At 44.1% G+C, this 16,002-nt stretch overlaps 1 protein-coding gene across 3 annotated transcripts in view; it reads right to left on the bottom strand.

The window, feature by feature from the left end:
- The window catches only part of LOC113514644 (nuclear pore complex protein Nup205), a 32,461-nt gene that overhangs the window by 9,521 nt on the left and 6,938 nt on the right, over positions 1 to 16,002 (bottom strand). For all 3 annotated transcript variants that reach the window (XM_052902867.1, XM_052902868.1, XM_052902869.1), the window contains exons 4-23: positions 14,723 to 14,900; positions 13,639 to 13,839; positions 12,924 to 13,005; positions 12,718 to 12,821; positions 12,507 to 12,627; positions 12,173 to 12,337; positions 11,819 to 11,955; positions 11,335 to 11,730; positions 10,867 to 10,984; positions 10,667 to 10,781; positions 10,147 to 10,316; positions 9,854 to 10,057; positions 8,989 to 9,207; positions 7,770 to 7,905; positions 7,205 to 7,391; positions 6,786 to 6,951; positions 5,686 to 5,855; positions 4,297 to 4,441; positions 3,245 to 3,391; positions 635 to 773 (exon numbers count right to left, since the gene is read on the bottom strand). In XM_052902867.1, the coding sequence (XP_052758827.1) occupies positions 635 to 773; positions 3,245 to 3,391; positions 4,297 to 4,441; positions 5,686 to 5,855; positions 6,786 to 6,951; positions 7,205 to 7,391; positions 7,770 to 7,905; positions 8,989 to 9,207; positions 9,854 to 10,057; positions 10,147 to 10,316; positions 10,667 to 10,781; positions 10,867 to 10,984; positions 11,335 to 11,730; positions 11,819 to 11,955; positions 12,173 to 12,337; positions 12,507 to 12,627; positions 12,718 to 12,821; positions 12,924 to 13,005; positions 13,639 to 13,839; positions 14,723 to 14,900 (3,300 nt within the window). The remainder of the gene's footprint in view (positions 1 to 634; positions 774 to 3,244; positions 3,392 to 4,296; positions 4,442 to 5,685; positions 5,856 to 6,785; positions 6,952 to 7,204; positions 7,392 to 7,769; positions 7,906 to 8,988; positions 9,208 to 9,853; positions 10,058 to 10,146; positions 10,317 to 10,666; positions 10,782 to 10,866; positions 10,985 to 11,334; positions 11,731 to 11,818; positions 11,956 to 12,172; positions 12,338 to 12,506; positions 12,628 to 12,717; positions 12,822 to 12,923; positions 13,006 to 13,638; positions 13,840 to 14,722; positions 14,901 to 16,002) is intronic.

Below are 16,002 nucleotides of genomic sequence, written 5' to 3'. Positions count from 1 at the left end.
TCTGTTTTTTTTTGCTGGGTGAAAATGGTATGATAATCCCGCCTGCGCTAACGGGATACGCTGGCGGAGCACCAGTGAAGGGTGATAGATGAGAATGAAAACAGGTCAGTTAGCCCATCATGATGAATTCATCAGGAATTAACCATGATAGTTTCCAGAAGGAACCACGTGGAGGTCGACCTGGTTGGGTATATTGCTAGCAATAGGATTTTCAGTATCTATTACTAACAATCCCTTTCCCCCCAGCAATATCTGTTAGGTTACCTTATCCCTAATCCTCTTAGAAACCATCATACTGAATCCCAGGTGTATTCATGACAATGGGATTTTTATCCTCACCAGTGTATATAGTTGGGGTAACAAGGATTGTTAGTAATAAGATCCAACAAACCTATTACTAGCAATATACCCTAACAGGTCGACCTCCACATGGTTCCGCATTGTGATTAATTTTTGATGAATTAATCACGATGGGCCAACTAACCTGCTTCATCTTTACCTATCATCCCTCACTGGTGTCCCGCCAGTGTATCCCGATAGCGCAGGCGAGATTACCATTTCATTTTCATCTATTAAAAAAAAGCTTATTAGCGTTATGTTGTGTGGATAGCGTTTCCAAGTGGTAAGTACGCACCGGCGGCGGGCAGGTCGCAGGCGGCGATGGCGCGGCGCAGCTGGTGCGCGTGGAACAGCTGCCAGCGCGGCTCGGGCACCGCCGCCGCCGTCACGCGCAGCCCCTCCAGCGACCGCCGGATCACGCACCACTCCCACTCCTGCGCACACAACCACTACTGGACACACTCATTCACCCACGTCTCGGAGTGAGATTTTTTAATATTACCAATTTGATACGTAGTTCATAGACAAAACAGCATGTATTGTACCAAAGGTTGTGCTCATTATGGCGATGTAGCACCAAGTGTATTTGGGTGGGAGCACTATACCTTCCTTATCATTTCATTTTTCATTTATTTATTCAATAATAATCATACAATTGTGTTTGAAATAAGTTACAATATTTTATAAACTAAAAATTAAAAAAATAAACAATAAGGTCAATTAAAAAATAATTCTAAGAATAAAAATTAAAAAACAAAATGATAGCTTATAATAAATTACTTGACATAACAAAGTTAAATTACTTGTCAAACACACAATTAATAAATTCGTCTAAAGTATAAAAACATTCTCTCAACAAAATAGCTCTTAGTTTAGTTTTGAAGGTATTGAAATTATCAGTGATTTTCATATCAGTGGGTAACCTACTAAATAATTTGACTGACTAATGTAAATTAAATTTAAATACTTCACTTAAATATGGGATACAAAATATTGCTTGCTCAGTTGGTCTCTCGCTGATATTTTATTTTTCGAAAATAAGTACGTAGCAAATTATGCTCAACTGCGAATTAAAAACAACAGACAGTTAATTACCTGAACCATTTCTCGAAGTGTGTTTTAAGTCAGTTTAAAAATGTTATATTATATATCACCAACTCGATACGTGCCTTATAAACGAAGTAGCGTATACTGTACAAAAGGTTATGTCCATTACGTCAACGAAGCGTTGGGCGTATTTGTATGTGGGGGTGAGAGGGGGATGTGCAATATACTTTACGGGCAATAAGGACCCTGCCAAGATATACAAAATTCTTACTGTATGTGCTACGATGACACAGCATTACAAAAAAAAAATTATAAATATGGTACACAATATCTTTGGTTTTATAAGATCCTTTAATGAGTAACAAGGAAGTGGTACAAGGCACATTGTTTTGCAACTCGGAGTCTGGGACAAAAAGTAGTTACCACATCTTTTCTTCTTGTCTCAATCTTATCTGTCTTTTCTCTTCATTTTCATATAAACTTAGAGTTCTCCACATGTCAGTAAGAAGAACATTATATCAGCCTTTAACTGTCCACTGCTGAACTCAGTAGTTTCCACGCTTGGCAAAAGGATTGACAATTGCAGTTAGACTTTGGAGATGTTTTAAAAGGAATGCTGCTGCCCATCCCTCGCACTCCCTAAATCGCCTCCTGCGACCCCCAAGGAAAGAAGTGACCCATTCTATACCGGGACAACATGGTAATTACCACGTGTAGGTGATGTACAGTGTAAAATGTGGCATGTAATAAAGTGTGGTACTTGCTTATGTGGCTGGACTCCACACCAGCCTAATGACGCCGGTTGTAGTTTTCCAACAGAGCACACACTATTCATCGAATCTCACCCCTTTTTTTTAACAAAGTACGCACGATTTATCATATTTCTCTCCCTTTGTACTATAAAAACATTAATAAACACACATAAATCCCTTTTTGGCGGCAACTATACCACGCATGCGCCATCAAAAATCTGTCAGATTTATCAAAAAAAAAAAAAAGTAAATGACAGATTTTGACAATCACAGTGACACAGCTGTCAAATAGTGCTTGCCGCTGTGATTAAATAATGAATACTAATAAACTAAACACCTTATCGAGTTAATTTTTAGATGATTTATCTTAAGAACCATCGTGGTTAACTATTGTTAAATTTGTCACGATAGCTTAACACTTGACCTGACTTTAATTAACATTTAAAATATTTAAATTTTTAAGTCTTTTTTTTTTAATGTATTGCAGAATTTGAAAAATTGTTATCTGCTGAGAAGAGCCCGCAAGAAGTTCATTAGTTATTTTTTTTAATCTATTAATACATAATTAAATTACATGGTCATTAAAAGACCCATACACGAATAACTAATATTATGCACGTTTGTCATTCAAGCAATCGTGTCGTGTCGTAATAAGCTTTGTCCAAGAAGTGTAGATTGAATACTAGCGACCCGCCCCGGCTTCGCACGGGTGCACATATCATTAGAAACTTCTAAAATTATCACTGTTCTTCTACTATATTATGCATATATTATACATATAAACTTTCCTATTCAATCTCTCTATTAAAAAAACCACTTCAAGATCCGTTGCGTAGTTTTAAAGATTTAAGCATACATATAGGAGCGGACAGACAGCGACAGCGACTTTGTTTTATACTATGTAATGATGAAGAGTTTTAAAGTGATTCCGAACCGATACGACAACATAACCTTCAAGAAAAGAGCATATTCCTTTTTAAAAGGCCGGCAGCACACCTGCAATGCCCTTAGTGTTGTGGGTGACACCATCCGTGATTACCATCAAGTGAGCCGCATGCTCGTTTGCCCCTGTTGTAAAATAGAAGGTAGTGAATGCGGCGTGGTACCTGCGCGGGGTGGTGCGCGGTGAGGGTGAGCGCGGCCAGCAGCGCGGCCAGCGCGGCGTGGTGGCGCGCCGCCGCCGCCGCGCCCGCCTCGCACGCGCACGCGCGCACCACCCACGACCGCGCGCGCAGCCACGCCGGCGACGCCGCCTGCGCACCCGACCCGCCACGTGCACACGCACACGCACACGCACACGCACACGCACGCACGCGCACGCGCACACCACGTCACCAGAGGGGAAACAAATTGTTAGCAATGGGGTCTAACCTATTACCAGTCGGCATTCTATTAGGTTGACTTACACGCGGTTCCCCCTGGAAACATTCCCGCGGTCCGCAGCGGCGACTACTCGCGTAGGAGGGGAACGAGATTGTTAGCGATGGGGTCTAACAGCCCCATTGTTAGCAATGTTGCGCCACCTCTAATAGTAATCATTCACCTAACTGACCTGCCTTTTCATACTCACCTATCATCTCTCACTGGTGACTCGGCACCCTGTATCATTAGCGTAAGCGAGGTTTAGAGTTAAACAGTTGTGTTTGCATGGCTGTGTTTCGGTTGAAACGGTGGGATATGGCATGAATTTACAAGGTACTAAGGAATAACATCTGAGTCCTCAGGAATGTTAACACATGGCGATATCATGGCCGAAACAGTATACTCCGTTATGTCCACGGTACTGCTCATGTCTATAGGCGACGGTTATCACTTTTCATCAGGTAAGCCGTCAGCTTATTTGCCATTCTAAGTTGTATAAAAAAAAATATTAAAAAAAACACCACTCACTCTTACAAAGGTAAACAACCTGATGACCCAAGAAAACGATAAAATACCCAACCAGGTTAAACTCCACACAGTCGGGGAGAAAAAGATTGTTAGTAATGGGGTCATCACGAGAAGTAACCATCACGATTACTTCTCGTGGAATTCTTCACGTCTAACTGATCTGCTTTCATCATCACCTATCATCTCTCACTGGTGGGCACCAGTGTATACCGATAACGCAGGCGGGGTTACCATTTTACTATCATCCATTAAAAAAAAAAGTACTCACGTCGAGGTCGATGACCGCCTTGACGTGCCGCGCGAGGAAGTAGTCGCGCGCGCGCAGCAGCCGCAGCGCCGGCGCGGAGGTGGCCGGCCGCGCCGCCAGCCAGTACACCAGCTGGTAGCAGCTCTCCACCAGCGTGTCCGCCTCCCTGCCGCCGCCGTATCGCATCCGATAAACAAAATATACCACATCTGATATGAAAGTCGCTCAACAGGCTACACACCTAAGTCGGTCGTAGTAAGAAATAAATAGGTGGTAATTCGTGAGACTGCCCTTCAACGGGACTTGAGGTGAAACATCTACTATTAATAAACTATATTATTCTATTACTAGCGGCTCGTCCCGGCTTCGTACAGGTGGACATTTTTACATTTTAAGTGGTTATTAAGGCTGCACACGTGACGGAAGCTTACAAATGGAGTAACTTCTCCCGTTTACCCAACATGTCCCTTCACTGCTCTGCTCCTATTGATCGTAGCGTGATAACTATAACCTGCCCAGAAGTATGAAGAATAATTGTACCAAGTTTTGTTAAAATCCGTCGAGTAGTTTTTGTTTCTGAAACGAACATAGAGACAGACAGACAAAAATTTTACTGGTTGCGTTTTTGGCATCAGTATCGATCACTAATCACCCCTGATAGTTATTTTGGAAATATATTTCATGTACAGAATTGACCTCTCTACAGATTTATTATAAGTATAGATAGATATAGATTAAAAAGATTACTATAAATTTGCAAAGTTCGAAGAAAAAATTAAAATTTATTTCAATAATCCACAGCACTTACATATACTTAAATATGCAAATAATAAAAAAAATATAGAAAAAAAAATTTACATTTATATATAAAGAGTAGTTGAAATCAGTCAGTGTTATGGAAATGACAAAGGATGCCAATTCAGCCTTAAAGTTCCTGCAGAAACAAAAACATTTGCAATCTACAAAACTGTATCCTAAAAGAAACAAAATCAAATGGAAGCAAACATATTAAATCTATGAACTATATGATATTAAAGTAACATATATTAATCATATAGTATATATAAAAAAACCATTCTATTACACACATATATACGCGCACGGGAATGCACATACACACACGCACGCACACACGCACGCACGCACGCACGCACGCACGCACACACGCACGCACGCACGCACACACGCACGCACGCACACATGCACGCACGCACACACGCACATTTTTATTTTTTTTTATCTTCTCCAGCCAGGCATACAACCTTCGCTACAAGACTTAATTATACCATAAAAAACGCCAGCCAAATGGCCAAGTTCTGGGCAACAAACATTCAGTTTTTAACTTGCCATTATCATGTAAAGAATAATGTAATGTTGAATTTGTCTTATAATGGCACAGCGAGTACGCACCTGTCGGCGGGGCGTGGGGCTCGCGGCGCTCGATGCTGCTGCTGCTGCTGGTGCTGGTGGTGCTGGTGAGGGCCGCGCGCGAGGTGGTCGTCCAGCAGGTCGAGTGCGGCATGCAGGCACGTGCGCGGGCTGCCCGCCGCGCCCGCCTCGTGCAGAGCGCTGCGACTCACCTGCGGCCCGCAAACAACTCATAAGCCACCACTACCACCATCACCACCAGCCCCGGACCGGGTCCTCTCGGGAACCATCCAAAAGCCCGATATCAAATTTAACTTATCTTTATTCAAATAGACTTGTTTATGAGCACTTTTAAACTGTATTTTTTTTAATCTACTGCAGGTTTCGGATGGTAGTTATCTGTTAAGAGCCCACAAAAAACTCAACAGTTACTCTTAAATCTCTGTTAATATTAGGTGTATTTATTTACGTCTAAAATTACATGGTCGTTAAAAGCCCACGCATGATCGACTAACACCATGCGCATTTGTCATTCAAGTAATTGTTTGGCTTTATCAGTAAAGAACCGCGTCAAATTCGACGTTGGAATGACAAACAGATGTCTGATGATCTTTTGCAACATAGAAATAGAGTTCCAAACACCGTCAAAAGTGTACCCAGAGGCATCTCAGTAAAGTGTAGTAACTTGAAAGCTTCTTTATGAGCCCTTTAAATCCGAAGTTTTACAAATGAAATAACACTTTTAATATATCCAGTATTAAGTTATCCAAGGGTGCTGAATAAGCTAAGACCGGCCTCATAAACAAGCCATTTACTGTAAACTCGCACTCAGAACAGTTTCTTGGGTACCTCTGTTCCATTCGTGTTTCAACCGTAAAGCAGTTGTGTTTGCATGGCTGTGTTTCGGTTTGAAGGGTGGGATATGGCGTGAATTTACTGGGTACAGAGGAATAACACCTGAGTCTTCAGGAATGGCAACGCATGGGGGGTATCATGGGCGAAACAGTATACTCTGTTATGTCCACGGTACTGCTCATATCTATAGGCGACGGTTACCACTTTCCATCAGGTGGGTTGTCAGCTTGTTTGCCATTCTAAGTTGTTAAAAAAAAATCATTTCAGAGCTGACTTAAAGAACTTACGTCTTCTGTAAGCTGGTATCCGAGGAGGAAGTGCGCGAAATTGGGCGGTGCGGTTGGTAGCACCTGCAGCAGCAGCGCAATCACGCCCTCTTTCGCCTCGCGAATGGCCGCGCCCTCCTCGCCTTGGGCCCACTCCTCGGCTTCCAAGCATTCCACAAATCCATGCCTGTTGTTATTATTAATTTATTAGATAGTAATAAAAAAAAAATATAACAGAAATACTTAATGAACAGTAATGGAATAAACCCATCTGCGCTGTTGGTACATGCTGGCGAGACACCAGCGAAGGTCAGTTGGGCCGTTGTGACAAATTAATTACGATGGATTCTAAATAATCATGAAGAACAAGCCTAGCGAGCGAGTGGCGCTGCGTGACGGCGGCCAGCAGGTGGCGCCATGTGTCGTGTTAGAGTACACACCGTACTTGTGCGGCGAGCGAGTGGCGTTGCGTGACGGCTGCCAGCAGGTGGCGTGCGGCGGCGGGTGGCTGCAGCGCACGCGATAGCAGCGCCACCGCGCGGGCGGCGGCGGTGCCCAGCGTGGCCGTGTGCGCCAGCACCTTGCAGCACGTCACCAGCCGGTCACTGTTCTCCGGGCCCTCTGGCTCTGTATCACCGAGCACGTATCGTGTTAAAATTAACGGACATATATTTTTTAAAGGTATTTCAGACTTGACTAATAGTGTATTTATAATAAATACATACAGAATCTCAAAAAATAAAGATTATTAGTAAGACATAATAAAATTAATTTACTAATTAGTTATTTTTCTAATATATTTTTATATTTGTGCTACTTTGCATATGTTAAATAAGGGTATTTTATTTTGAAGCAGAAATCGAAACAAATTTGTAAGAAAATATGTATTTAAATGGGATGTTTTACATTCGCTTGCTCACGTTAGCGTACATCAATTGGGCCCTAGTCGTGTACGCGTGCGGTACACGGGTGGTTCGCCTCAAGGAAGGAGTGCGGCGCACGTACCGAGTATGAGCTTGGAGAGGCCGACGATGGCGAGCGCGCGGCCGGCGGCGGCGGCGGCGGCGGCGAACGCTCGCTCCAGCGCCAGCGCGCGCTGCAGCAGCTGCAGCACGCTCACCAGGCTCTGCTCCATGTACTCCTGCAGACACACACACCACACACTCCAAATCTCTACAACTGCTCCTCTACATTGTACACATCAATTCCATTACTATAACATATTATCCCATAGACTTAGTAAAACATACTACGGATATCCTCTTTGGGTATCTAAAGCAATCACTGTAAATTTTTTTATATTTCCTCTATTGGTGAAAATCTATAAGTGGCTTTATTGTTGTTCCCCTGTAGTTATTTTTCTATGTAAATAAGTCTAGGTTTTCCTTTTACAAATAAATTAATATGCTTTTTTTCTTCATAAAACTGAAAATGGCAAACTAACTAGACATTCCTGACATAGAAAATAGTTACTTTTTCTCAAACATGCTTGGAAATGTGAGCATAATTTTGACAATTTTCTTCAAGATAAATCAAAATTGCCGTACTAGTCAGATACATGCGGGCAGCGGCCGGCAAAAATTGTATGAAAATCCATATCTGTTGTGTTTTGTGGCCAGATATATCACTATGTAAACTCATATCTATCCTGTAATTTAAAAATGGAATGACCTTTTACTTCAAAACATGGGTACCAAAGAGGTAACTAATACAAGGTTTTATTTAAATTTCGAACTAGCTTGCAAATAGAAAGCTGTTTATTGAAAAAAAAAACAAAGGAACATTATGGCGCGTGAAAAATCATTATTGTTCGTTATTCGTCATTGAACTTAAAAATTAAAATTATGTTTTTGATTTCTGCGCATTGTCTGAGAAAAGTACTAATAGCCTTGGCCACAACTAGGCGTTGATGGACGGCTAGTTGTGGCCTCGGCTACGCCTCGGCCCACATTTGCACGTTCGTCCATCAATGCTTCAGTTGCTGGCCGCTGCAGTAATGTACTATTTCTTTTATTATGAACGAGAAAGAAGACGAAATATATTTACGACATAAAATTATAGTTATGACATAAAAATTGGTATTTTTTATTACATTAAACTAACAATATTAGAAACACAAATAACACTCTACTTATATAGTAAAAAAACCAAAGAATGTTAAAACATTTATATTAAACATAAATTAGAACAGCATGAGAAGGGTGGAAAAATAAAAATAACTGACCCTCCCTGGCATCGGTTGCCTGTCGAGCATCTGCTGGGCTTCGTCCAGCGACGTGAGCAGCAGCCGTAGCAGCTCCGATTTGGTGTGCAGCTGCAGCAGTATACGGAACCCGGGCGGAGGATTCATGTCCGGCTCGCGGCCCATCGGCGGGAAGTCCGCCTCGCTCGGCTCGTACTGGTCGAGCCACAGCGCGAACAGCCGAAAGCATAGCGATAACACCTGCCAACCAAATAAATTATGGTAAATGTCATGCCAACGCAAGGTAAACGCAGTGTAAGATGACCCCTCACCAGATGGAGTGAGGACCTGAAATGTATTACAGGGAGTCAGTGGATGCAGTTTTTATGGCTATGGGAAATTGGCGCGAGCCGCTCGAGCGCGTACTGCACGTAGTGTGGAGGGTGGAGGGGGGCGCGGGGGGGCGCGGGGCGGCGGGGCGGCGTACCTGGCAGCGCTCGTGCGGGCGCGCGTGCGGCCGGTGCGGCGCGGGCAGCGCGAGCCGCTCGAGCGCGTACTGCACGTAGTGTGGAGGGTGGAGGGGGGCGCGGGGGGGCGCGGGGCGGCGGGGCGGCGTACCTGGCAGCGCTCGTGCGGGCGCGCGTGCGGCCGGTGCGGCGCGGGCAGCGCGAGCCGCTCGAGCGCGTACTGCACGTAGTGTGGAGGGTGGAGGGGGGCGCGGGGGGGCGCGGGGCGGAGGGGCGGCGTACCTGGCAGCGCTCGTGCGGGCGCGCGTGCGGCCGGTGCGGCGCGGGCGGCTGAAATCGAGCCATCAAAAATTGGCGCGAGCCGCTCGAGCGCGTACTGCACGTAGTGTGGAGGGTGGAGGCGGGCGCGGGGGGGCGCGGGGGGGCGCGGGGCGGCGTACCTGGCAGCGCTCGTGCGGGCGCGCGTGCGGCCGGTGCGGCGCGGGCAGCGCGAGCCGCTCGAGCGCGTACTGCACGTAGGGGTCGAGGCCGGGCGCCCGGCCGCCGGCGCCCAGCGCGCGCGGCAGCGGCGCCGCCTCGCACAGCGCGATCAGCAGCGACAGGAACGCGCGCGACAGCGGGTACTCCTCGATGCGGCACTCCACCTGCGACACGTCAACCATTGCGCTGTTTAGTCATAAATGTTTTGTCGTGCTCACGAAATCCAACTCAGAAGATGTAGAGAATAATATACCTCCTGCAGCTCGGCGTAGAGGGCGCGCTTGTCCTTGGTGGCGGAGACGAGCTGCGCGTGCTCGAGCGCAGCCCACACGCGGCCGGCGGTGGCAGGCGTGCTGCCCAGCGCCGCCAACGTCAGGCACAGTTCCGCCTTCAGCTGCAGCGGGATGTGGCAGCAGATCAGACCTAGCCACACATGAGATTACATTTACTTTTATACGATAATTTTTTTTTTATTATACCACTTTCATTATACTGTATCAGAATCGACTCGCAACTAGCTGCTTTACCGACACAGGAACACTAAAGCTACTTGACAATAGATAGCGTTGTTAAACAACATTAGGAAAATAATTTGGTACTGTTTTACCAACACTAAAGCTACTTGACAATAGATGGCGTTGTTAAGCAACACTAAGCCAATAATTATTCAGCACTGCTTTACCAACACTAAAGCTACTTGACAATAGATGGCGAATTTGAAAAAAAAAACCTAGCAGTGTTGAATTATCCATAATATACATTAAATAACTAACCAAACATGGTATTAACAGCATCCCACTGCAAATTCTCACAGATATTGGCACAGGCGGCTTCATCTTCCCTCGCAACTGCCGCTATTAATTTCAGAGCAGCAATCATCGCTTCCACCTTGTGAATAAAAAAATTTATAAATAAAAAGAAAATTGAAGTACGTATATTTAAAAAAAAACTATGAATTAGTATCTGTAAATACCTCTTCTTGTCGAACCAGCAATTTCCCTGGTCGTGCGGCCGGCGTGATGATAGCGGACGCGCCCAGAGACGACGAATGCAAGTGGTCGGAGAAGGGGGCGGGGTCCGCGCGTAGATTGCTGTAAGTGCAAAAACGTGAAAATGGGCTTAAAATTCTGAAAGAATCTTTTTCCACAACTTACTTGCTGAAGAATTTTTACATAGAATCTGACTGCAGATATTGTACGGGTCAAGAACAGATTATTTCAGAATGAAATAAGGTCAGTACATACTGGACTGGGTTTTTTTTTAATGAATGATAATGGAATAGTAACCCCGCCTGCGCTATCGGTATACAATGGCGGGGAACCAGCGACGGATGATAAGTGAGGATGAACCAGGTCAGTTGGCCCATCGTGAATTTATCAAAAATGAATCACGATGGTTTCCAGGGAGAAGCGTGTGGAGGCAGGCGGCGGGCGGTACCGACGTGTGGTAGCGGCCGAGCGCGGCCAGCAGGTGGTGCGCGGAGAGCCCGTCGCGGCGCGCCAGCAGCGCCCAGGTGTGGCGCGGCGCCGCCAGCGCGGCCAGCGCGCGCAGGTAGGCGGGCAGCAGCCGCGCCGACACCAGCTCGCCCGCCAGCCGCACGAACTTGTAGAGCGAGGCCGCGCGGCCGCCGCGCGCCTGCACCGCGGCGGGCGCGGCGGACGCGGCCGGCGCGGCACACGCGCGCCAGTAGTCCATGCGCAGGCGCAGCGGGTCGGCGGCGTACAGGCGCTCCACGCAGCGCAGCAGCGCGTGCAGGCGCGTGCGCGGCGGCGAAGCGCGCGGCGGCGCCAGCCCCTCCGCCGCGTACGCCTGCGCCGCGCGCGCCGCCTCGTCCGCCCTGCGTACACACATACATCATTACACACACACCAATTCACACAATACTATAATATATATGAAAAGGGCAATGTAAACCAAGTGCTCACTTGACTCTCATCTCCATGAGTTTGGAGTGCATCAACACTATGAAGTCAGTGATGAGCGTGTGTATTCGCCGCTGGTAATACTCCTCTTTGCATACGAAGTCTGTTGATAGTATTGCTTCGTCCAGGTACTCGAATACCTGCAATAATTACAACTATTAATTTGGCAATAGAATGTATTACATGTAACAAATATGAGTATCGTATTTTAATGGCAGTATGTAGTGGTACGTATATGTATAGTGGTGGGATGTCGTGTGTGTATGATGTGAAGGTGTGCATGTGGTGGTGTATATGACATGCAGTGTAGTGATGTACAGTGTAGATATGTGTAGAGTGTGTGCGGTGCAACGTTACCTTCCCGTCGACGGCCGCGTCGACGAGGTCATCGCCCCGGTCGAGCAGGTCGGGCCGCCGCTGCAGCGAGTGCGGTCCGCGCCGCAGCGCCGCCAGCGCCAGCCCCAGAGACAGCTGGCACAGTGCGCGGGCGCCGCCGCCGCTACCAGCGCCTTCCACGGCGGACTGGCAATACGAAGATGGATATTTTAAAGGCACATTCACCTGACGATCGCTACCATGACTACCTACTACTAATATTTATGACCTACTGTACTACCATCAATTAATTTAGTACCAACACACTCATTATTTTAAATTTAAATAATTCACAAAATTATGCATATAACAATACCTGTCCTCCCTGCCCAGTCTGCGGCGCCTGTGCTGGTAGTAATTCATCAATCAACACCGAGATTAAATCCGGATCTTGTATAAGAGGCAGTTTTTTTGCCAATTCCTCGCCGTCTTCTCGTCTGTCAAATAATTAAATTTGTAGAAATTAAAGCTTAAAACTATGATGCTTCACTCTTTATAACAATTGTTGGGATGTCTATGGTACATACGCATGTAATACTGATAAATCCAATGCATATAGCAGTGCCATCTGCAGAGCTAAAGACACCTCGTCCAATGCACCCGTCGGACCATAAGATGGAGATGTTGTTTGCTGAAAAACAGATCACTTTTAGATTTCGAAAAATTTACAACGCGCATAAAACTCATATATGAATAATTTCCTATCATCCACTGAAGCAGTATAAAAAAATACCTCTGAAAGTAGCCGTAGTAGGATATCTCTGCTGAGACCGCGCTGCGCCGACGCTGCGAAGATAACACCGGCTAGCAGTTTTCTATAAAGAAACATATTAATTAAAACAATCACTGACAATCACAACTTATGCTTGTTAGACTCTTGCAAAGTAAAAAAAAAAAATTAGTAGCATACTATGAAGACGATGATTGCTCTTAGAAGGAGAGACAAAGAATTACAGACTTTAGAAAAATAATAAAAATATACAGATGTATGTGAAAATACCAGAAAATTAAAATAGAGATGGACCAAGCACACATTTTATGGCATAAATAAATGGAGTAAGAGACATTTAGCAACCAAGAACTGATAAAAGAGGTAGAGGTAGACAGAACAAAAGATGGAGAGATGATTAAGAGAAAATAGAAGGAAAGGTAAGATCATTCCGGATAGAGAAGTGTGGAAGAAGTTGGAGAAAACCTATGCCAAGTGGTAAACAGATAAAATCAATTTAAGTTAATAATATGCATAATAAATAAAATATATATTAATTGTAACTTATAACAAATAAATAAATAAATATTAATAATATAATTCTAATAATGATTATTTTGTAATACTTGAATATAGACTTATTTATTTTATTATTATTATATGGCGATATAAGCAGACAAGGCTTTTTTACACTCTAGTCCTTCATCAGAAATATGGAGTATCAAGTGTGAGTTTGTACCTGGTGTTATTGATGGTGGCGACGAGCCTGGCGTGGTAGGTGTGCGGCGGCAGCGCGCGGTTGGCCTGCAGCAGCTGCAGCTCGCCGTCCAGCGAGTAGCGGCGCAGCGCGTCCAGCACGCTGGCCGCCAGCCCGTCGCCCATCAGCACGTCCACGTACCGGGACACGTAGCTCACTATCTCCTCGCGAGCGCTTATACACCTTCATGTAGACAAGTACAAATTTTTTTTTATTCAACTTAGAATGGCAAATAAGTTGACGGCCCACCTGATAGAAAATGGTAACCATTTCGCCCATGATACCCCCCATGCGTTGCTATTCCTGACGACTCCAGTATTATTCCTCTGTACCCTGTAAATTCATTGCCATATCCCACCCTTTAAACCGAAACACAACCATGCAAACATGACTACTTCACGGTAGAAATACGAATGGGATAGAGGTGCCAATGCAAACAACTTTTATACAAAGTCTCTCTCTGGTATAATATAATATATAATACTTGTAAAGTCTTTCTCATTGAACATCGAGGCCACAAAACAATAAATTGTTATTAAATATGTTATCTGTACTATTATGTTAGTCAATAATCTTAAATATAAAAATACCATGTCGCAAAGTCCATCAACACAAATTTATGAAACTATATTTCAAGTAACTTATGACTTTTGCAAATGTGTATGTATTATTTGCTCCAATTTAAAAGATGATGAGAAAAAATAAAACTAATAGATGGCGGTAAGACACAAAAAATGTTTAACAGGTCAGTTACATTTTTTTTATCTGTGCATTGGCACAGATGCACAGATAAAAAAAATCTATTCCTTGTAAAAAGGTTCTATTCCTTGTAGAACAATAAAACAATATATTATTTGGATGTCAGGTTTAAATTTTTTTGTTATATTGAGACCAATCCATTAATTGCTCTCAATCTCTGTCTATAAATCTGTATGTAAAATGGTAGAAAACCAATCCCTGAATGTTTTGTCTATGGTAAGTCAGATAAGCTAGTAAAATTATAAAATCTATGTATTTTATTACATAAATTTTTTTATAATTACTTTATTCCAGACTAATTCCTTACCAACAAACACCATCCCTGGCCATGACCAGTTCTTTCAACGCCCGCACCAGCGCCTGGCGGCCATCGTACAGGAGCAATATGGCAACGAGCCCCCGCGGAAGGCCCGGGTGACGCGGCGACTGCCGCTGCGCGGTGTGTAACAACTCGAGAGCTAGGTATTCGTTCACATTGTACATATCTGTAAACATAATAATTGTGTGGTGAGTAACAGTTTCTCCAATTCTCCAACAAGGATATTTTACAATATAAAGAACCACACATCAGCAAAACATCTGGAACCTTAATCATGTTATGAATGGAAAAGTCTGTGGATCCACTGTGGGGCCTACAAAGCCTTGCATACGCAATTTAATAATAATGTCAGGTTGCTGTTGCGCCTCCAACTCTGTAGCGCCTCAGCGATGTTTGCCGAAGCTCGTATGGATGGTTTTGACGCAGTCTGGTTTAAAAAGACAGCTTCATTCTTACATAGAATACGCGGGAATGGCGACAGTATCCTGAACATGTTTGTAAATAAATAAGATAGTCCTCTCTTGAGAATGCTTGCTGAGAGGACTAGAACATTATTAACAATTAAGTATTAACATAGTTTTTAAGTACACTCAGGGCCGTGCCTGACGGGCGTTCATTGCGTGCACCGCACGCAGGCGGCCGAAATTAAGAGGCGGCCAAATCGTTACAAGTTGTTTACTGGGCAAAAATACAATCGGTTTGTTTTCATTAAGATACGAAGTAAAAACAGTTTCTCTAATCTAATCTATCTAAAAAGAGTTTCTCAGAAATAAGAAATGTATAAAAACTGATTATTTTTCGAGATTCGATGAATCGAGAACGAAAAAAAAACTGAAATATTTTTTTTCGTTCTCGATTTCGGTTAACCAAAAACTGATTTTTTTCCCGGTTTGATGCCCTGTGTATAATAATAAACATTAAAAATTAAAGTAGTTTTTTTTTAATGTTATCCTGGGGGCGGCCATACAGACTGGCACGCAGGCGGCCATATACCCAGGCACGGCCCTGAGTACACTTACTAACAAAAATGAACCCAAGTTGTCTGCACTAATATTATAAAGAGGAAAGATTTGTATTTTTATGTGTATGTATGTATGTAAAGAATAAACTCAAAAACTACTTTGCCAATTTCAAAAATTCTTTCACCGTTAGAAAACTACATTCACCCTGAGTAACATAGGCAATATTTATTGCTAGAAAAGATTAGGGATCCATACTAAAACTTTAGTAACGTAAGTCAAGGTGAAAAAAAATGCTATAAAACATCT

Source organism: Galleria mellonella, unplaced genomic scaffold (genome assembly GCF_026898425.1).
Source record: "Galleria mellonella isolate WM207_F2 unplaced genomic scaffold, CSIRO_AGI_GalMel_v1 utg962, whole genome shotgun sequence".
NCBI classification, from domain to species: Eukaryota; Metazoa; Arthropoda; class Insecta; order Lepidoptera; family Pyralidae; genus Galleria; species Galleria mellonella.
This window is presented reverse-complemented; position numbering and strand designations above follow the sequence as displayed.